The sequence below is a fragment of the Mus musculus genome, chromosome 17 (assembly GCF_000001635.26).
Source record: "Mus musculus strain C57BL/6J chromosome 17, GRCm38.p6 C57BL/6J".
Lineage (NCBI taxonomy): Eukaryota > Metazoa > Chordata > Mammalia > Rodentia > Muridae > Mus > Mus musculus.
The window spans coordinates 87,672,250-87,693,605 of NC_000083.6; the positions used below are offsets into that span (position 1 = coordinate 87,672,250).

The window sequence follows — 21,356 nt, forward strand, 5'->3', positions numbered from 1 at the left end:
CCGGTCACTTGATAAAACAAATTCCTAGCTGACCCCGCCTAGCACACCTACCCACCCACCAGGCGGACTTGAAAGCGCAGCCTCTGGAAGGCCTGCAAGGCTGCAGAAGTCGGACGCATGCGCAGTAGCTAGAGTCCTAGAGTTCGCGGGAAGCTGGGACCTTGCTCGCTTATGATTGGCTACTGCGGTAGACTCCCACCCACCGGGGCGCAGCGCTGCATGGTGATTGGGCGAGCCCACAGAGGCCGGACGAGGTTTAGGGGGCGAGGTTGGGGAGGCGGGAAACGACGCGGCCAGCGCAGGGTCGCTCTGTGCTCTAGTGGTGTTGGTGTGGAGCGGCTCGGAAATGGCGGTGCAGCCTAAGGAGACGCTGCAGTTGGAAGGCGCGGCCGAGGCGGGCTTCGTGCGCTTCTTTGAGGGCATGCCGGAGAAGCCGAGCACCACGGTGCGCCTCTTCGACCGCGGCGACTTTTACACGGCGCACGGAGAGGACGCGCTGCTGGCGGCCCGCGAGGTGTTCAAGACCCAGGGCGTGATCAAGTACATGGGGCCGGCAGGTGAGGGCAGCCGCGGCGGCGGGGCCCGGGCCGGCTCGGGGCCGCGTTGCCGGAAACCTGGGCGCATGCAGCGGTGGGGCTGCGGCGGAGCGCCCCGCCCGAGAGCTGCCTCCCCGGGCCACGCGTTTAGCATCTTGTTTTGGTTCGCTTCCGCACAGTGCGCTGGGCGGCTGCACACCGCCGAGTCCAGGCTGTCCTCGGACGCCTCGAGTTCCAGCCTCCCAAGTTGATAGGATTAGAGTCTTGTGTCACCGTGGGTACCTCCAAATCAATAACAGCCCGCAGCCTAGGAGCGAGGAGTGGAGGGCGTTTTGAGAGCTTCCTTTAAGACACCCTCATTTGCCAATAGGCTGTGTTTTGTTTTGTTTTTTTTAAACCGTCTCGCTTGAGAACCTGGGATGGACCATTGCTGAAGGGCAGTATCGCCAAGTGGTCAGGACCTAGGATATGCCCTGGAGCTGAACTGCCCGGATTTCAGTTGTGGATCCCCTACTGTTTGCTGAGTGCGGTTGAGCTAGTTGGAAAGCTGTGCTTAGCTAGCTAGCTAGCTAGCTTTCTTTCTTTCTTTCTTTCTTTCTTTTTTTTTTCTGCCACCTTGGCTCTCACCACTCAGCATCATCTCTCCCTAAAAGGCTTCAGAACTCATTTGTGGCCTAGGAAGATTAATTTGATCACCATAATAACCTCTCCCCCACCCACCCCCGTTGCTTTTTCTTTCAATTACATTGAATGTCCATTATATCATACTTTGGAGTTGTGAGTTCTAATTTTTTTTTTTTTTTTGGTTTTTCGAGACAGGGCTTCTCTGTTATAGCTCTGGCTATCCTAGAACTCACTCTGTAGACCAGGCTGGCCTCGAACTCAGAAATCCACCTGCCTTCCAAGTGCTGGGATTAAAGACGTGCGCTACCACCGCCCAGCATGAGTTCTAATTCTTTATGCTGTTATATGCAAATGGATGTTACAGACATCGTATTTCTGCCTGGTCTGTGCTAGGTAATAGTCTGCTGCCTTCACAACCAGTTGAATTTGTTTTTGTTAGACAGCTATTCTTTATCTTGAGTTAAAGAGTGACACACACACACACACAAGAAATGTTGTGTCCATTAATAATGTTCTCTCACAATCTTCCCAGTCCTGACCTCTAGTTTTCCTTCTCTGGATATTCTGGGATGTAGCATGTAAATGAAGAGCTTCAAGGCTTATCTCTGTCATCAGCACTTCGTTCCTTTTGGTTGCTAAATAATTGTGTGGATTTCCCACATTTCATTTAGCTCCTTGTCCCTGGAGTTTGTTTTGGCTTGGTTTTTGGAGACACGGTCTCACTCTTTAGCCTTGGTTGACCTGGAACTCAGTAGGTTTACCAGGTTGTCACTTACACTGCCACTGCCTCCTGGGACTACAGGCTTTCACCACCTTGCCCAGCTGAGCTGTTACTGGAATCTACATTTCCTCGAATCTGTACCGGTTCCTCCCAACAGTGCAGTGAAGAGTAAGCTCTTGGCAGCTTTCTGGATCCCAGCCGATGGGCGTGGGTAGGGTTCTGTTGGTTTTTCATAGTTTTCTGCAGCTCGCATCTGGCGGTATCCCTTTACTGACATTTTACCTGCATGATTGGGGTCATGTAAAGATGTGTTATTCTAAAGCCCTGATCAGGGAGAGCCTCCTGCCTGAGCCTCCCAGGTTCAGATGCTGCAATTCCATGCATGCATCTTCATATTTATTACAGGATCCAACCCTTCTCTCCTATGTCCCACTTCCTGGCCCAGTTGGATGCACATAGGGGTTCCATGTCATCCTCAAGAGACTCTTGTGTGCACGTGAATCTGTCCCTTCTGTGGGGTGTGGGTAAGATTCAAGTCTGATCGTTCGTGTCACAGCAGAAAAGTCCTGTTTCACAGACAAGGCCCTCAGATGCTTGTCAGCAGGTGTGCACGGCCTCTCAGTGGGTCACACATGTGCTGCCTTCTAGAGAAATGGCCCCTTCCTTCAGAGGATAACCAAACTTTTTTTGAGATGGGTCTACATGGTGAAGCACACGATGGCCTCTGGCTTCAGACCTTAGCCTCCCTGGTGGGTACCACCTCACCTATCTGGGAAGTCTCTGTATTTCTGTAGTGCTAGGGATAGAAGAGGGCACTCGTCTCATTTACCTCTCCGCTCCTGGGTCTTAGACAGTAACACATTTAATAATGAGTTCCGGTTAGTAAAAAGACCAAGAAACAGTTCTCTGGGTTCTAGCTAGTGCCAGATAGATACCACTGCTGTGTACTGTAGTTATGCACAAGAACAGAGAAGCCAGATGTGGTGGCGAATACCTTTAATCCCAGCACACGGGTAGGTGGATCTCTGAGATCAAGGCCAGCCTGGTCCACCTAGAAGAGTTTAGGACAGCCAAGGGCTATATAGAGAAACCCTGTCTCAACACCGTCCCCACCCTCCACCCCCAACGCTGTACTCCCACACCATCCCCCCCCCCCCAAATCCTTCAAACTGAAAAACACTAACTACAAAAAGGAACAGAGGGGCTTGTACATCTGAGAGGGCTTCGTGAAGTGAGGAGCCTTTAATGCAGTGAGTGCTTCAGCAGCCCTGTCCTGTCCGGATGGTTCTTGCACGTGCTGTGGGTTGGTTCAGCCGCTCTCCCAGAATTCATCCAGACCATCTTCCCTCAGCGTGATATTTTTTTACCAAATAAGATTGCATTTTAGTTTCTAAATTGAGAGCTGATATATTTTTATTTTATTTTATTTTTTGCTTTTCACACAGCGTCTTAGTGTGTAGCCTTGGCTAGCTGGGAACTTACCATGACTCACAGACCCCCCTGCCTCTCTGTCTTCCCAGTGTTAGGGCATTCTCCCTCAGACTGACCTCTTAGACGTTTATGTACTGGGTTTTATATTTTATATGTGTTTTGTCTGAGTGTCTGTACATGTATGTATGCCTGGTGCCCAGGGAGGTCAGAAGAAAGCCTAAAAATAGATTAAGTGGCCATGTAGGTGCTGGGACAATTGAGTTTTTGTTTTGTTTTGTTGTTTCTTTTTAAAGATTTATTTATTTATTATACATAAGTACACTGTAGCTGTCTTCAGACACTCCAGAAGAGGGAGTCAGATCTCATTACAGATGGTTGTGAGCCACCAGCTGGTTGCTGGGATTTGAACTCAGGACCTTTGGAAGAGCAGCCAGTGCTCTTAACCACTGAACTATCTCGCCAGCCCGAAAATGGAGTTTTTATTCCAGTGGATGGTGTGGTGATTTTATCTGTGTGTGGAAAGGTTGACTTTATGTGTATGGATGGCTTCTCTGATGCTTCTCTGCACCATGTGCATGAATCTAGAAGAGGGCAGAGTTCCTTGGAACTGAAATACTTCCTGCTAAATCAGGGTCTCATCCTTGGTACTATTTGCATTTTGAAGAATAAATCATTCATTTCTTGTGAGCCATTCTGTCCTAATCATGTTAACAGCTTCTTGCGCCTGTCCTCTAGATTCCAAAGTGCTATTGTTCCCTCATGACAGCTCACATGTCTCCCAGAATTATTATACGCCCCCCCCCCCCAAGAGGAGCAGGATCACGCCCAGTTGAGATATAGATGAGAAAGTTTGGAAATTTTTAAAAAAAATGTATGTGTGAGTCGTGTCTGCATGTATGCGTATCGTGTGTGTCTGGTCCCCACAAAGGCCAGAAGAGGGCATCTGATCCCCTAAAACCAGAGCTACAGATGGTTGTGAGCCACCATGTGGGTGCTGGGAATTGAGCTCAGACCCTCTGCAAGAGCAGCAAGTGTCCTTAACCACTAGGCCATCTCTCCGGCCCCTGGAAACTCTTGCTTTATTATATTCTTGTTCTTTTTCTTTTTTTTCTTTTTGTTTTTGTTTTTGTTTTTTTTTTTTTTGAATCAGAGTCTCGCTGTGTACTGCCTGGCCTGGACCTGGATCTAGCCTAAGCCAGCTTGGCTTTTCACTTATAGAGGTCTTGTCTGTCGATGCTTTGACTGCAAAGACACCCAGCTTCCTGAGGACTCTGTTGACTGTAGGAAAGTAGATAACCATAGAGGGAGGCAGTCTGGTTGTTTATTAAATCACACCCATGAGAGAATTTGGTTTTAGAATCTTCTCAACACACTGGGAACCCTGAGCATTTACAGGTTTCTTCGTGAAGCCTAGCAATGCTGAGGAAATTGGTTAGATCACTAGACATAACTCCCAGTACACAGAAGCCAGTTCTGTGTGGTTGGAGCAAGCTCCCTGGTGATAGGGAACTGTGTGTGTATCCATGGTGATAAGGGAACAGGGTGTGTATCCATGGTGATAGGGGACAGTGTGTGTATCCATGGTGATAGGGGAACAGGGTGTGTATCCATGGTGATAGGGGACAGTGTGTGTATCCATGGTGATAGGGGAACAGGGTGTGTATCCATGGTGATAGGGGAACAGGGTGTGTATCCATGGTGATTGGGGAACAGGGTGTGTATCCATGGTGATAGGGGACAGTGTGTGTATTGTGTGAGTGTATAAAAGGGAAAGTAATGATTTACATATGCTATTGAATATAGACTGAAACTCCCAGCCTGTTACTGGTAAGCAGCTGGCTAGGGACAGTGCTAAAAGGGAGACTTGACTTGTTTGAACCTTGAGTTCTGTTTACAAGTGGAGTATGACTAGGTGTCGTTTTGTGTTGTGTTACTGAGAAGCCAACCCAGGCTGTCACACATGCTGGGAAGGTGCTTTAATGCTGAGCAAAACCCAGCTCTGAGCAGTTTCAGAGTCCTTTGTAAATGTACTTTGTTTTGTTTTGTTGTTTTGCTTTGATTTTTTTTTTTTTTTTCTTTTTCTGAGACAGGGTTTCTCTGTGTAGCCCTGGCTGTCCTGGAACTCACGCTATAGACCAGGCTGGCCTCAAACTCAGAAATCTTCCTGCCTCTGCCTCCCGAGTGCTGGGATTAAAGGCTTGCGCCACCACGCCCCGGCCTGGTAAATTCTTTTTATTCATCTCTTGTGTGTTATGTATATGGCTGAACACAATGCAGTAGGGATGCAGGAGTCAGGCCTATTCTTCTACCTGAGAGGTCTGAGTGTTTGAACTCCATTAGGAAGCTTTTATTCATAGCAGTTACCTTGATAACGTATCTTCTCTGTAGTCCAGGCTGCCCTCAAACTCCTCCTGATCTGAAGTTATACCCCTGCCTCAGACTTCCAAGTGGCTAGACTGCTGATATGCCCCGTTGTACATACATGCCCCGTTGTACATACGTAGTGTTTGTTCATTCAGCAGTTTGTTGGAAGGTTGGCTTGCTGAGGAAATGCAAGTTTAGGCTAATTTGTGAAGTTCTCAAACATGTATTACCTCACAGCCTCATCTTTAACATTTAAATTTGTTTATTTGTTGTTTATTTCAGGGAGTAAGACCCTGCAGAGTGTTGTGCTTAGCAAGATGAACTTTGAGTCTTTCGTGAAAGATCTTCTTCTGGTTCGCCAGTATCGAGTTGAAGTTTATAAGAATAAAGCTGGAAATAAGGCGTCTAAGGAGAATGAGTGGTATCTGGCATTTAAGGTTGTTATTTTCCTTTTGGATGTTTGTCTTAGAAAATTAAATTCAGTGCATGTTTTACTATATTAACTAGGTTGTGATAGCAAAATGCCTTGAGAAATTTTGATAGTGTTGGGTTTCTAAAAGTTACAGTTTAATCACAGTTTAGAAATTCAGTAGTCTATCTATATAAAATGTTTTGAACACGCCAAACCTTGTCTCACTGTTCCTGAAATACAACATTAGATGATAACCTGGACATAAATGTTATAATTTTAAAAAGATTAGTTTTATTTATTTTTTTAATTAAAAAATTACTTATGTGTACTGGGTCTGCATGTCTGTCCGTGTACCACTTGCATGCCTGTTGCTAGAGCGAGGAGACCAGAGGAGAGGGCCTTGGATCCCTTGGGGTTGGTGTTAGACTTGTGAGCCAGATTCTAGAAGAGCACCCAGTGTTCTTAATCTCTGCCTGTCTTTCTGCCTCCAGTTTTTTGTTTTTAGTTTTTTTCTTTTTCTTTGGAGGCACAGTCTCCCTGTGTCCTCAGGGTGGCCTAGGATTCTTGGCAATCCTTGGAAAATGGCTGTCTTGATGTGCAGGTGGCTCACGCCTTTGATCCCAGCACTTGAGAGGCAAAGGCAGGCTGATCTAGACCAGCCTGGCCTCTAGATGGGGAGAAACCCTGTTTTGAAAGCCAAAAACAACCAACAAAAAGACAGAGAAAAATGCCTAACTCAGCTTCTCAAGGTGAGGGATTAATGGAAGCTATTTTTTCTGTTTTACTTTTCTTAGAACAGGCTCAGTCTGGTGTCATCGATCGTCCTGCCTCCACTTCTCCAGCACTGAAGTGATTACAGACATGCTCTGCCACACTTGCCTTTCTTTGCCTTTTCTATATCTGAAGTATGTCAGACAGGTTTTACTGTCCCTAATGTCTCATTTATAGGAACATTTGTGACTGCACATTTCTCAGTCCACACCTTTAGTGAGCGGTATAGCGTCACACAAGCCTGGAGGGTGCTTTGGTCTTTGAGATAGCATCTTCCTGTGGCCCACGCTGGCCTTGATTGGACCCTGACATTCTGTCTCAGTCTCTTGTGTTCTGGGAGGCCTGAAAATCAGTTTGGCAGAATAGTTTCTCTGTATGGTCCTGGCTGTCCTGGAACTCACTCTGTGGACCAGGCTGGCCTCAAACCACAGAGATCTGCCTCCCTCTGCCTCTTGAGTGCTAGGATTAATGGCATGCCACCACCATTGCCCGTCTCTGGAGAAATCAGTAACTGCAAAAGGAAGAGAGGGTCTTTAAAGCACATGTAGTAATAATTGAAAATAGACTGACAGGCATGATTTTGTAAAAAAAAAAAAAAAAAAAACAAAACCAAAATTAATTGGATAATTATTCACTTGCAAAATTTAACTGTGTTCAATATTCCTTAAAAACTGTTTTTGTTTTTGCTCAGGCTTCTCCCGGCAATCTTTCTCAGTTTGAAGACATCCTGTTTGGTAACAATGACATGTCAGCTTCCGTTGGCGTTATGGGTATTAAAATGGCCGTGGTTGATGGTCAAAGACATGTTGGAGTTGGGTATGTGGATTCCACCCAGAGGAAGCTAGGCTTGTGTGAGTTCCCCGAGAATGATCAGTTCTCCAATCTCGAGGCTCTTCTGATTCAGATTGGACCAAAGGAATGCGTTTTACCAGGAGGAGAGACTACTGGAGACATGGGGAAACTGAGGCAGGTAAGGGCATTCAGTCTAGGAACATCCTTCATGTAAAATACCCCTTCCCCTGTATTTCCTTGAACCTAGGACCTCTAGAATACAAGGCTGGTGCTCTACCCCTGAGCTCTGGATGCTAGGCCAGGGCTCTACCCCTGAGCTCTGGATGCTAGGCCAGGGCTCTACCCCTGAGCTCTGGATGCTAGGCCAGGGCTCTACCCCTGAGCTCTGGATGCTAGGCCAGGGCTCTACCCCTGAGCTCTGGATGCTAGGCCAGGGCTCTACCCCTGAGCTCTGGATGCTAGGCCAGGGCTCTACCCCTGAGCTCTGGATGCTAGGCCAGGGCTCTACCCCTGAGCTCTGGATGCTAGGCCAGGGCTCTACCCCTGAGCTCTGGATGCTAGGCCAGGGCTCTACCCCTGAGCTCTGGATGCTAGGCCAGGGCTCTAGCACTGAGCTCTGGATGCTAGGCCAGGGCTCTAGCACTGAGCTCTGGATGCTAGGCCAGGGCTCTAGCACTGAGCTGTGGTTCCAGCTGATGATGCTTTTCATTTATCAGGGGAAAAAAACCAGTTTTAATTCTAATTAAAATAATGTTTTATTTTGAGGACAATCTTGATTCTTAACTTTGAAAGAACTTGGCATTCTTAAGTCATCATGACAAGTGTTTTTATAAGACTTGCTGAGGTGGCTCAGCAGTTAAGAGCACACTGGCTGCTCTTGCAGAGGTCCTGAGTTCAGTTCCCAGCAACATCATGGTGGCTCACAACCATCTGTGATGGGATCCGATGCCCTCTTCTGTCTGATGCCATCTTCTGTCATGCAGGCATATGTGCAAATAGTGTTCATATACTTGAATACATAAATCTTAAAAAGAACTTGTTTTTCATTTAGTCTTTTCTTCTGTCTTCACTCCAAGAGAATAGTTATAGTAACTATGAACTGTATTTGGCATGTTTATCAGGCATTAAATAGTTATGATATTTATTTCGTATTTTGTTGGGGATCTTGGCCAGGCGTGTGCTAAGCAGGTACTGTATCACTGAACTATATCAACCCAAACCTAGAATTTTTCTTTAAGTTTCTAGGTTTTTTTTTTGAGTCATTGTCTTACTTGACAGCCCAGGTTGGCTTAGAACTCACAGACATCCTGCCTCAGCAGCCTGAGTTCTAGGATTACTCGAGTGCTACTACAGATGGCTCCTGTTTCCCTTTTAAAATTTAGCCTTTACAGAACTTTTTGTCTATGTTGTGTGTGTACGTGTATTTATTATTTTAGATTTGCAGCCAAACCTGGCCTTGAACTTAAAAAAGAAAATTAGATTTATTTTCCCCGGAGACAGGGCCTCACTGTGTAGCTGTGGCTGTCCTGAAACTCACTTTGTAGATCAGGATAACCTTGAACTCAGATCTGCCTGCCTCTGCTTCCCAAGTCTTGGAATTAAAGCTGTGCACTACCATAGCCAGCTAAAAATTTGTGAGTGTTTTGCTTACATGTGTATATGTGTACCGCATGAATGTCTGGCATCCATGGAAGTCAGGAGAAGGTATTGGGTGTCTCGGAACTAAAGTTACAGATGGTTGGGAGCCCCCAGGTGGGTGCTGGGAGAGGAGTCAGTGCTTTTAACTGCCAAGCCATCTCCAAGTGCTGCAGATACTTTTTAAGGGACGATCTGTCTGCTAACTCACTGGCCATGCTGGCCTGCTTCTAACAGGCAGTCCTCATGTTTCTTCCTCCCTAGGGCTAGGATTACAGGGATGGACTTCGTGCCCACCTGATAACAGCCTTGTAGTACTGGGCACCGATAAGGTTCCCAGCATGCCAGGCAAGCTCTCTAGTACTGCACTTACCCCTAGCCATGCCTCCCCTTCCTCCCTCAACATGGCATTCAAACTCTCCTCTGTTTCAGCTTCTTGGTTGGATTAAAGGTGTGCATCATCGCAACAAGCATGAAACATTTTTTGAAACTTTCATTTAGTCATAACTTTAAAATTGAATTCAAAGTCCAGAGTTGGGTTTTTTTTTTTTAATGAGTGGCAGGGTCTCACTGTGTAGATTTGGCTATCCTGGAGCTCCTTGTGAAGACCAGGCTGACCTTGAACTCAAAGATGTGAGACCCACCTACCTCCGCCTCCTGAGTTCTTAGATTTAAAAGTAGTTCCTGCCGGGCATGGTGGCCTTGGGAGGCAGAGGCAGGCAGATCTCTGAGTTCGAGGCCAGCCTGGTCTACAGAGTGAGTTCTAGGACAGCTAAGACTACACAGAGAAACCCTGTCTCGAACACACACACACACACACACACACACACACACACACACACACACAGAGTAGTTCCTAAGGACTTGGATAGTGAGCAGAATTTGGTGCGTGTTAGTAGTCTTCTAGGCTGTCGATATTTTATGCTTTCTCATGTTAGACATTTCCTTTTCTCATTGATTTCCTCAAAGTCATTTGAAATCTTTCCTATAAACAGGTTATCCAGAGAGGAGGGATTCTGATCACAGAAAGAAAGAGAGCCGACTTTTCCACTAAAGACATTTATCAGGATCTCAACCGGTTACTGAAAGGCAAAAAAGGAGAACAGATAAATAGTGCTGCCCTACCAGAGATGGAGAATCAGGTCTGTGGGTTACAAACATGTGCTTAAATCACTACAGTGATGTTTGTAAAGGCTAATTCAGTCACTTTAAAAATTGCATTTATTTATTGTGTGCGCACACACCCGTGCTCATGGACGCACACCACCGCGTGCGTGTGGAAGTGGGAACAACTTTCGGGAGTTTGGTTTTTTTCACCGTGTGAACCCTGGGGTAAGCGCCCAGGCTTGGTGGGAGGGTCTTCATCTGCTGAGCCTCCTCACTGGCCACACTCCTGTCAGATTCACTGTGAAATCTGAACTCTGCGTCGGTGATACTATTGTACGTACAATAAGGTTTGTGAAAAACAGGAAAGTGACTATGCATGGCAGTTAATCCCAGCACTCGGGAGGCAGAGGCAGGTGGATTTCTGAGTTCAAGGCCAGCCTGGTCTACAGAGTGAGTTCCAGGACATCCAGGGCTATACAGAGAAACCCTGTCTCGAAAAACCAAAAAAGAAAAAAAAAAAGGAATGACTATGACTAGAAAATTTTAAATATAACCTCATAGCCTTATATTTAAATACTGTTATTTTAATTTATGTATGTGTGTAGGGGTAGTATGCTGCCCTTAGTGGATAGAGACATGGGATTCCTCTAGAGCTAGAGTTACAAGTGGATGAAAGCCACCTTACATAGGAGCTGAGAAGTGAACTTGGGTTCTCTGGAAGAGCTCTTATGTGCTGAACTGTTTCTCCACCCCGATAATCATACTTATGTGGATTGTATGTAGAGTATATGTGGAAGGGGATCGTGTTTACATGAACTTGATATGCAAGCCTGTAATCCTAGCTGTTAGAGCTTGGATCAGGAGTTCACGGCTATCTTTGTAAATGTTGCAAACTTGAGGCGAGCCTGGGTGGTTGAGACTGTGTTTCTATGAAGAGGAGGAAAAAAGTCGTCACATGAAAGAACCTGACTACTGTCACTTCTGTAGGGATATATAGCATAGTCTTGCCTGTCCCACCTTTGCTGTGCACCACCAGTTCCAGGAATCTCTCATAAATTATTTAATGTTTTTGAGAGAGAATTTAATGTTTTGTTAAATAAGTATAAATATGTCTACAGTGAACGATTGTTATTGGAGGTTAGCAAGTAATAAAACTGAAAGTGTGTTTACCTTTAAAAAAAGATTCATTTATTTATTTTATGTATATATTTATGAGTACACTGTAGCTGTCTTCAGACATACCAGAAGAGGGCATTTGTACCATTACAAATGATTGTGAGCTACCACGTGGTTGCTGGGAATTGAACTCACAACCTTTGGAAGAGCAGTCAGTGCTCTTAACTGCTGAGCCATCTCTCCAGCCCCTGCTTTTTTTTTTTTTTTTTTTTTTTTTTAAATGAGAACATAAAACAGTGTGGGCAGGGCAGGAGATGGAGGCAGTCTCAGATATATATTGAGTTGGAATACATCCTTGGCTAAATGAAACTACCTCAAAAAGGCAAATAGAAACCTAGTAAGAGTGAATAAAAATCCTAGGGCTTAGAAAACTTTCTTCCTTCCTGGAAATGTAAAGAAGCTGGTAGAGATTTGGTTTATTTATTTATTTATTTTTTGTTTTTTGTTTTTTTTGTTTTTTTTTTTTTTTTGAGACAGGGTTTCTCTGTGTACCCTGGCTGTCCTGGAACTCACTCTGTAGACCAGGCTGGCTTCAAACTTAGAGATCCGCTTTGAGATTTTCTTACTCTTCATCAGCAACAGGGCATGGTCCTGGTGCTGACTTCTGACAGTATAGATTAGTTTATCTTTTTCTGTTTGTTTTTTTATATAAATGAATAATAGGACTATTTTTCTGTCTTTCCTATTTTGCTTTTGGAGACAGGTTTCTACTTATTCATGCATACTATTGAAATAAATATGTTGTAGCTTATTTATAAATGAAAGTAAAAATGAATGAGCAGTATTTTAGAAGGTATAAAAAGACAACCCTTGCCTGTGTTGGCGGTGGTGGCACACGCCTTTAATCCCAGCAGTCAGGCAGGCAGGCAGATCTCTGTGAGTTCAAGGCCAGCCTTGTCTACATGTCCCAGGATAGCCAAGGTTACACAGAGAAACTCTTGTCTCAAAAAATCAACAGAAAACCAACAGGCAGTCTCCATGGGGACCGATTCTAGCTCTCCAACACTTGTCTATTTGAGATGTCAACCATCTTCCCTCTGGGTCTCCCACTTGTAAGCAACTGGGTTTTTCCATGTTTTTGAGACGGGGAATGACCGTATTCTTGTCTGGCCTGGAACTCAGACTGTAGTCTAGATTGGCTTTGAAGTCACAGATCCCCGTACCTTTGCCTCTCAGTTGCTGGAAATAAAGGCTTGCGCCACCACTCGTGGTGGGCTTCACTTTGATTATACACGTATGATATATATATTATCATGTGAGCATGTGATGGTCATGAGGGTGCTCCATCTTGTTCGTGAGCCCAGGACACTTGTGGGGAGCTCTTTTTGCCTGCTGTGTCTAGGGCTCAGACTCAGATCACAAGCCTTGGGGGACAGGTGCTTTAGCTACTGAGTTGTCACCAGCATGAGAGGCTGCCCTTTGCATTGTACACTTGTGTAGACTTGCTATGCATCCCAGGCTGGCCGCACCCTTGACTTGCCTGTGTTGGCCTTTCACTCATGGACTAGAATTCCAGGCATGGGCCTCCATGCCCAGCTGATCTTCTTGTACTTTTGTTTGCATTTCTGGTATCTCGTCTTATGATTGAAGAATGAGTTATTTAAATTTTTATTTTTAGGTTGCAGTTTCATCACTATCTGCAGTAATCAAGTTTTTAGAACTCTTATCAGACGATTCAAATTTTGGGCAGTTTGAACTGGCCACTTTTGACTTCAGCCAGTACATGAAGTTGGACATGGCAGCAGTTAGAGCCCTCAACCTTTTCCAGGTAAAAGAGACAACATGGGTTAAAAACTGAATAATTAAAAAAAAAAAAAATTCCTTTTGCGAGTAATGCTTTGTTTAAGGGATTTGTAGTTTATAACATTATTGGAGCTAGAATAGATAGTTCTTAACTATTGTATTTATTTTTTCTAGCCTCAAGTAATATATGTCGACGTGTCCTAGGTTTTTGAATAATTTTGTGTGATGATAGCAGTGCTTTAAAGTTCTATTTTAGTTTGGTTAAACACTGCAGTAACTGGGAGCAGAGACTGGGAGGACAGAGGGGAGGGAACTTTGGTTAGGATGAGAAAAATGGTGTCATTGAGGGCAAAGTATGCCTCTGTAAGTATAGATTAACAGGTTGAAATTTGGTCTTAGCTTAGAAACATTTGTGTGGGGGCTGGAGAGATGGCTCAGCGGGTAAGAGCACCAGGTCCTGAGTTCAAATCCCAGCAACCACATGGTGGGCTCACAACCATCCGTAATGAGATCTGACGCCCTCTTGTGGAGTTTCTGAAGACAGCTACAGTGTACTTACATTAATCAATCAATCAATCAATCAATCTTAAAAAAAAAAGAAACATTTTTGTGAACAGTTCTCAGTTTATTTTTGGAGAATAATACTCATTCTTTTTGCCCAAAGCGTATTTCATGTCCTATTAGTCTTTGCTGATGTGTGTGTGTGTACGTATGTATTTATTTCTGTGTTCTAGGGTTCTGTTGAAGACACCACTGGCTCTCAGTCTCTGGCCGCATTATTGAATAAATGCAAAACTGCTCAAGGACAAAGATTGGTTAACCAGTGGATCAAGCAGCCGCTCATGGATAGGAACAGGATAGAGGAGAGGTACGGCCTGGAGTGTGTGCTTTCACTGCCTCTGAGCAGCGTGTGCTTAACTGTGTGGGAATGCCACTTACTCTGATACATACTCAGTTTCACACTCATTTTAGTTTTTCTTTTGTTTTGTTTTGGAGTCCTGGTTGACTCTGAACTCAATATTTAGTTGCGGATGAGAAAAGAAATTACTATGTGCATGGTGTGTTTTTGTGTGTATGCCCTCTGTGTGTGTGTAGAGACAGACATACAGACAGGCAGGCAGGCAGGCAGGCAGACGCATGAGCACGTACAGGTGTTGGCTGTACATTCGTGGCATCCCTTCTTCCAGCTTCATGTAGGCTCCGGGGGTCAAACTCAGCAAATAGACAGGTTTCTCAGCGAGCATCTCTGTCCTCTGAGCCTTTCTCTCGCCTAACTTTGAACTTCTGATCCTTTTGCCTCTACCTCCCGGGCCCTGGGCCACCATCCGCAGTTTATGTGGTACTGGGAGGTTGAAGCAGTCCTGGAAACTCTCGTTCAGGATGCTGTGCTGAGCTCTGTCCCTAGCCCAGTTTCTTTTCTTTTTTTCTTTTTTAAAATTTATTTATTTATTTTATGTATGAGTATACGGTAGCTGTCTTCAGACACACCAGAAGAGGGCATCAGACCCCATTACAGATGGTTGTGAGCCACCATATGGTTGCTGGGAATTGAACTCAGGACCTCTGGAAAAGCAGTCAGTGCCCTTAACCAGTGAGCCATCTCTCTAGCCTGATGCTGTACTTTTAATACGCTGGTTTGATACGAGCCATTAGCTTACACAAGACCTAGTCCCAACTCGCATACCTTCTATGTTCTCACCCCCTGTCTTCCTTCCCCTGGATGATCCGGTCACTGACGAATGAATGCCCTGGTGATCCAGATGACGTCTGAGTGTATGCATGCACATCACGTGTGCGGGAGCCCGAGAGCATCAGCACAGAGTGTTCAGCACCCTGTAACTAGTTATAAGCAACTGTGACTGCTATCTGGGTACTGGGACTCAAAACTGCTTTCTTTGGAAAAGCAGCCAGTGCTCTTGGTCATCTCTCCAGCTCCCACGAACGTTGGTTTTAAAAACCCAGTGTTGGCTTGGTGAAAGATGCAGTGGTTAAAGACAGTTGCTTCCAGGCCCGATGACCTAGTGCATCTGAGGGACCCACGCTGTAGAGGGAGAAGATTCTTGAACTTCGACCTCCATGTGTGTGCTGTGACACATCTGTACACCCATGTACTCCGGGAAGTAACTGTGATCATTGTTTTGAAATACCAGATATCTTAGGATTGATTTCCAGAGAGCCCTTTGGAATTTTAGGGACTAACTGGCTCTTAAAAATTTATCTTGCATTCCAGTTAAATTGTGAATTAATTCCTATCAAATTTTGTGCAGCTGAGGAATTGAATTTAACATGAGTGATAGGAATATTCTCTTAATGCCACTCGAAGCTTTGATATTTCTAAAGTTGTGAATTTAAAGTGGCATTGTCAAGGAGACAGAAGTCTCTTCCTTTTTTCCATTGTCTGTTATCTAGAGGTGTAAACTGACACTGTAATTACTTCTTAGGTGGTTGCTGAATAGACTTGTGAAACCAGCAATTTGTTAGGCTTCTCAGGATCTCTGGGCCAGACTGAAGGAGCATTGTGATTTGTTTTGTGCTAGTGTGTTTTGCTTTTTTTTTTGCTTCAAGTCCGGGTCTTGCATAGCTCAGGTTGGCCTCAAACTCAGATTTCGTGTTCTTCCTGTCTTCATCTCCCAGGTGCTAGCATACAAGCATGGCTTACTTTACCTGTCTGTTGTGCCTGAGTTTTGTGGAAGATTGCTCACACTCTCTCTCCCTCTTCTTTCCCCTCCCCTCCCCTCCCCTCCCCTCCCCTCCCCTCCCCTCCCCTCCCCTCCCCTCCCCTCCCCTCCCCTCCCTCTCTCCTGAGACAGTTTCTCTGTATAGCCCTGGCTGTCCTGGAAGTAACTCTGCTCCTTTTTCTCCTCCTCCTCTTCTTCCTCCTCTTCCTCCTCCTCCTCCTCTTCCGATTTATTTATTTATTTTATGTTTATAAGTACACTGTAGCTGTCTTCAGACACAACCAGGAGAGAGCATTGGATCCCATCATAGATCATTGTAAGCCGCCATGTGGTTGCTGGGAATTGAACTCAGGATCTCTGGAAGATCAGTTGCTGCTCTTAACTCCTGAGCCATCTCTCCAGTCCTGCGCTTCCCCTTTTAAAGTTATTTTTTTTTTCTTTAGCTAACCATGGTGATACTCACATGTAACAAAATTCCAGCCTTAAAGAGATAGAGGCGGTGAGGATAGTGACTTGTGTGTGTGGTGGCTTGTTGCCGCACATGTGGAAGTCAGAGGACAGCGTGGGGAGTCAGTTCCCCCCAGCCGTGTGGACCTCCTGGGGATTGAACTCAGTTGTCAAGCTCGGTGGCAAGTGCCCTCCTGTTGAGCCATCTTATCACTTACTCGTGTATTTTACGTTACTTATTTATTTTTTTTCCAGGTTAAATTTAGTGGAAGCTTTTGTCGAGGATTCAGAACTGAGGCAGAGTTTACAGGAGGATTTGCTTCGCCGGTTTCCAGACCTTAACCGGCTTGCCAAGAAATTCCAGAGACAAGCAGCGAATTTACAAGACTGTTACCGACTGTATCAGGGTATTAACCAGCTCCCCAGCGTCATCCAGGCTCTGGAGAAATACGAAGGTATCGTGCGGTCAGCCAGCCAGCAGCTTTGTTTTACGTTAGCTTTTCCATTTTTCCCTCACCCCGTTTTACTTCCCTGTGTTCTAACAAATGTGCTGTTAGGTCTGTGGGGATGTTACACTTTCCAATAGGTTTGTTTTGAGTCAGGCCCAGACAGGGGTCTAGTAAGGAAAGGGACCTTGGTGGCTAGCTGTAGGAGTGTAATGTAATGATTTAGCAAGGGGGAGGGCAAGGCCTCCCAGCACCACGTTTGCCGTGTTTCCCGTGTTTGGGCCTACTAGGTCAAGGTCAGCCCAGACTGCACAACATCATGTCGCAATAAAAAGGAAGTCCATATAGTTATCTAATAGAATATATGTGAGTGAGATCATGTCCTTGACAAAGGTGTGTGTGTGGGCACTGTGGAGATGAGCGTGCTTTGCATATATAGATGGGTCGTGTGTACCCATGTGTACGCGTGCCCAGAGCTACACTTGAGAGTTTCTCTCCCGTTCAGATGCTTGCTTTCCTAGTTGGGCGATGGCCAGTTGATGTGTGCTCTTGGACTCTGCCACTCCCCCCCCCTCAGTGTGAGGTTATCGGGAGGGGCAGCCATGTCTTACTCCATCTGGGTGCTGCAGATCTGGATGTCATTCCCATTTGTCCTGAACTAGTGCTTTTGGCCATTGAGTCGTCCATCTTCCCAGTCTCCCCCTTAGCTTCCTTGGATTGAATGCAAGTTTCTACAACACTAATTTTAGTTTGTATAGTTATTAAATATCTAACATGTAAAGCATTTTGAGTTGGAATTAGACATCAACAACTCTTAGAGCTATTAAAACATACCCCGTAGGGGCTTGGCAGTAGATTGCTTATATGGCTGATAAGCGATGAGACCCAGTATCTCAAAATAGCTCTGTCAGTGTTACGGGAAAATTTGCTTTCTTTTCCAGACAAATTTAAATTCAGCTTCATGATGACAGAACACAAATTGAGTTTTGTTGTGACAATAATTTATTTTGTGTAATGTGCGGAAGCAGGAGGGCAGCTTTGGGGAGTTGGTTCTCTCCTTCTATCCTGTGGGTCACAGAACTCCGAAATCAGGTAGCCATGCTTGACAGCAAGCCCCTTACCCACTGAGCCATGTTGTGGGCCCGAGGCACCAAGGTAACTGAGGGCTAAGGAGTTTAAGCACTTGGTACACAGGCCTGGACTGAAGTTGGGGTGCTCATAGTTCCAGGTGGAGACGGGATCTTTGAAGCTCCAACCTGGCTAGCAAGACTCATCACATCAGTGAGCTCTAGTTTCAACTAGGAGACCTTGTGGGTTCGGGATCCAGAGAAAAGCTCCGCAGTTTTTAGAGCACTTCCAGAGGTCCTGAGTTCAACTCCCTCTGGTGGATCTGAAGACAGCAGCAGTAGACTGACATACATAAAATAAATACATCTTTAAAACAGAGAGGGAGAGAGACCTTCCCTCGAGACTGCCGTGGGGAAGAGCAGTCTGGAAGCTTCCTGACAGCAGCCTTCACTTGGATGTGCATCCGCTCGCATCTGAGCGTGTGGACACACGCTCATACAAACACGTGGGAAAGATGATACTTTACAAAGGGTTCTTATTTTCTCAAAGGACCTTTGTAGAAACACTCCTCCTCTCGGTTGGTTAGATGTGCCAACCGGTGGTACAAGCTCATCACTGAGCCTGGGACCCCAGTGATCTTAGAACCCATGCAGTGGAAGGGCTGACTCCTGCAGGGCTCCTGGTCTGCACACACAGCATGGCTCATATACAAAAGAGACAGAATGAAAACCTGATTCCTCCACTCTGTGACTACGAATTTCTGCTCCTCGTGCCTCAGTTTCCCCATCACATAAATGTGTAGCATCTGCTTGTTTCCTTTTTATATCATTTTGTCTGGTTTCAGCAGGAATTAGGGATGTGCTCTGACTGGGCCGCTCTAAGCAGTAAGGCCTCAGCACACAGCAGCTGTTTGGGGCTTTCTGCTTTCATGTATCTCCCACTGTACAGTAGCAGATAGATAGCCTTTTGTTTCCTAGTAAGTCACCTAGTACACGATTAATTACTCATTATTTACTCATCTACTCACTGATTGATCGATTGACACAGTGTCCTATGAAGCCCTCCCTGGGTGGCCTGGAATTCTGTATAAGCAAGGCTGGTCTCAAGCTCACGAAGACCTGCCCTGCTGAGGTAAAAGCACTGCACAACTGTGCCCAGCTTGTGTGATTTATTTATTTATTTATTTATTTATTTATTTATTTTTAATTCTCCCTTTCTGTGATTTAGCACATTTAAGTGTTCATGTTTGCCCTATTCCCTCAGCACAGATCTGGTCATGAGAGGCGGCAGAGTTTGAGGCCGGCCTGGTTTACATAGGAAGTTCTAAGATAGCAAGTACTGTGTAGAGAGACTCTTTCTCAAAAAGTAAGACTGACTGACTGACGACTGACTGACTGACTGACTGACTGACTGACTAGAAAAAACAAGTCCTAGTCTGAATCGCTTTTGGTATGAGTGCATCTTCCTCTCTCGGCTCCCGGTTCTAAAAGCCTGCACTTCTTCATCCTCTGCTTACACATCTGCTTCTGACCCTGACCGCAGGGCTGGGCTGACAGGTGCTAAGGTGCCTGTTTGTTGATAGATGTAGCCAGCGAGCGCGCACACCACACACACACACACACACACACACACACACACACACACACGCAGCCTGAGCTTATAAACTTTAAGAAGACATCTTGTTTTATGTTCCGTGTTCCCGGTTTCCTTCTGTGGGTCCTCCCATCCCCATTATTTTTAAAGAGCTCAGCACAGTTCTTTAGTGTGCGGAATTTACCGTGCTTTAAAAAGTATATTAGCATCCATTATTTTGAGATGTTACAGATAATTTGTCCTCCTGTGATGTTTTCGGTTTTGACTCATTCTAAGCTTGCTTTTTAGTCCAGAGAACAGCAAGAGTCAGGTGTGTTCACAGACAGCAGGGGGCAGCAGCAGCTTGGAAAGGGAGGGCATTTGCATTGGTTACAGTTTTTCTCTGTAAGATACTTGCCAGCTTATTGGGAGGTTCTAGCTGGGTAATGGAGTTAGCTGCACAGAGGTCCTCAACAAAAGCAGTTTTCCTATCTTTGGGAAGGTGACTGCGTGGCTTTAGTTGACCCCATGGAGCGGGGTGATGCCTGTCCAGCCAGATCACCCTCACATCTAGAAACAGGGATTTTCATGTCTATCTCAAATGTTCCAGGGTAAAATATAAAATAACGATGTTCTACATTGGACACGTTTCCAGCAGATTAAGATAACTCACGCAGACATACAGATTATTTTATGTCTAACTTATCTGTTCGGACTTTGTAAACTACTTTGAAAAGTTATTATTTTATGTGTATTTTCATGTCTATCTGTGCCTGAAACTGGTGTTACAGACCCCTAACCCTAACCCTGACCCTGACCCTGACCCTAAACCAAACCCTAACCCTGCTTGTCAGCCCCTGTGAGGGTACTGGGAATTGGACCCTTACCCTCTGGAAGAGCAGCCAGTGCTCTTAACTACTGAGCATCTCACCAGCCACATGCAAATGGAATTTTGATAGAGAGTGCATTGAGTCTTTTTGGTTGCTTAATGTAGCCATTTTCACAGTATTCTGCCAATCTATGGGCGTGGGGTGTCTTCAGTTTGTTTATCTCTCCAGGCCTGACACTTCATGCTTCAGTTAATTTAAGAAGTTCACAATTCCTTGGGTGATCTTTGACATCCAAGACCCTTACTGAGCAAGCATGAGAGATGCTGAGAAGGCTCAGAGATGGCTCAACACTTAAAAGAGCACTGGGTGCTCTTCCACAGGACCTGGGTTTGATTCCCAGCACCAGCATGGTTCATAGCCATCTGTAAATCAGGCCCAGGGGATCTGACACTGTCTTCTGGCCTCCTTGGGTACCAAACATGTCAGTGATGCCAGACAGACAGACAGGCAAAGCACCTGTGCACTTAAGGCTTTAAAATGTGAAGAAAGAGAAATTACTGATGCTGTATATAGTGGCTGATACCCATAATTCCCAAACTTAGTATGCTGAGGCAGGAGGATTGCCATAAATTCTGAGCTACATAAATTTTGGGCTACAGAATGAGACCTTGTTTCAAAAGCCAGAACAAACAAGAAGAAAAGAAAACAAAAGAAAGTCAGAGAAACAGCCAGCTTCTAGGATTTGAGAGGCTGGGGAGCCTCACTGTATCAGCCAGTGATGCGTTTAAGGCTAGCAGGGGTTAGACATGTTGAAGTCATGAAGTGAGGTGAAGTGATTAGTCACAGTGCTAGAAAATAAGGGGAGAGTGGTAGAGCTGAGGCCTGCTAGTGTGTGTTCTCTCTCCTTAAAATTAAAAGACAAAACCAAGTTGCCTTAGCCTGCAGAGTTCCAGACAGGGCATCCAGTACTCTGTAATTGGAGTTATAGATAGTTGTGAGCTGG

At 45.3% G+C, this 21,356-nt stretch overlaps 1 protein-coding gene across 1 annotated transcript in view; it reads left to right on the forward strand.

Moving 5' to 3' along the window:
* Positions 1-282: 282 nt before the first annotated feature.
* Msh2 (mutS homolog 2) overlaps positions 283-21,356 on the forward strand; it is a 51,182-nt gene continuing 30,108 nt past the window's right edge. Inside the window, exons 1-7 of the mRNA NM_008628.3 lie at positions 283-557; positions 5,959-6,113; positions 7,551-7,829; positions 10,282-10,428; positions 13,188-13,337; positions 14,047-14,180; positions 16,693-16,892. Coding sequence (NP_032654.1) covers positions 347-557; positions 5,959-6,113; positions 7,551-7,829; positions 10,282-10,428; positions 13,188-13,337; positions 14,047-14,180; positions 16,693-16,892 — 1,276 coding nt within the window. The 5' untranslated portion in view covers positions 283-346. The remainder of the gene's footprint in view (positions 558-5,958; positions 6,114-7,550; positions 7,830-10,281; positions 10,429-13,187; positions 13,338-14,046; positions 14,181-16,692; positions 16,893-21,356) is intronic.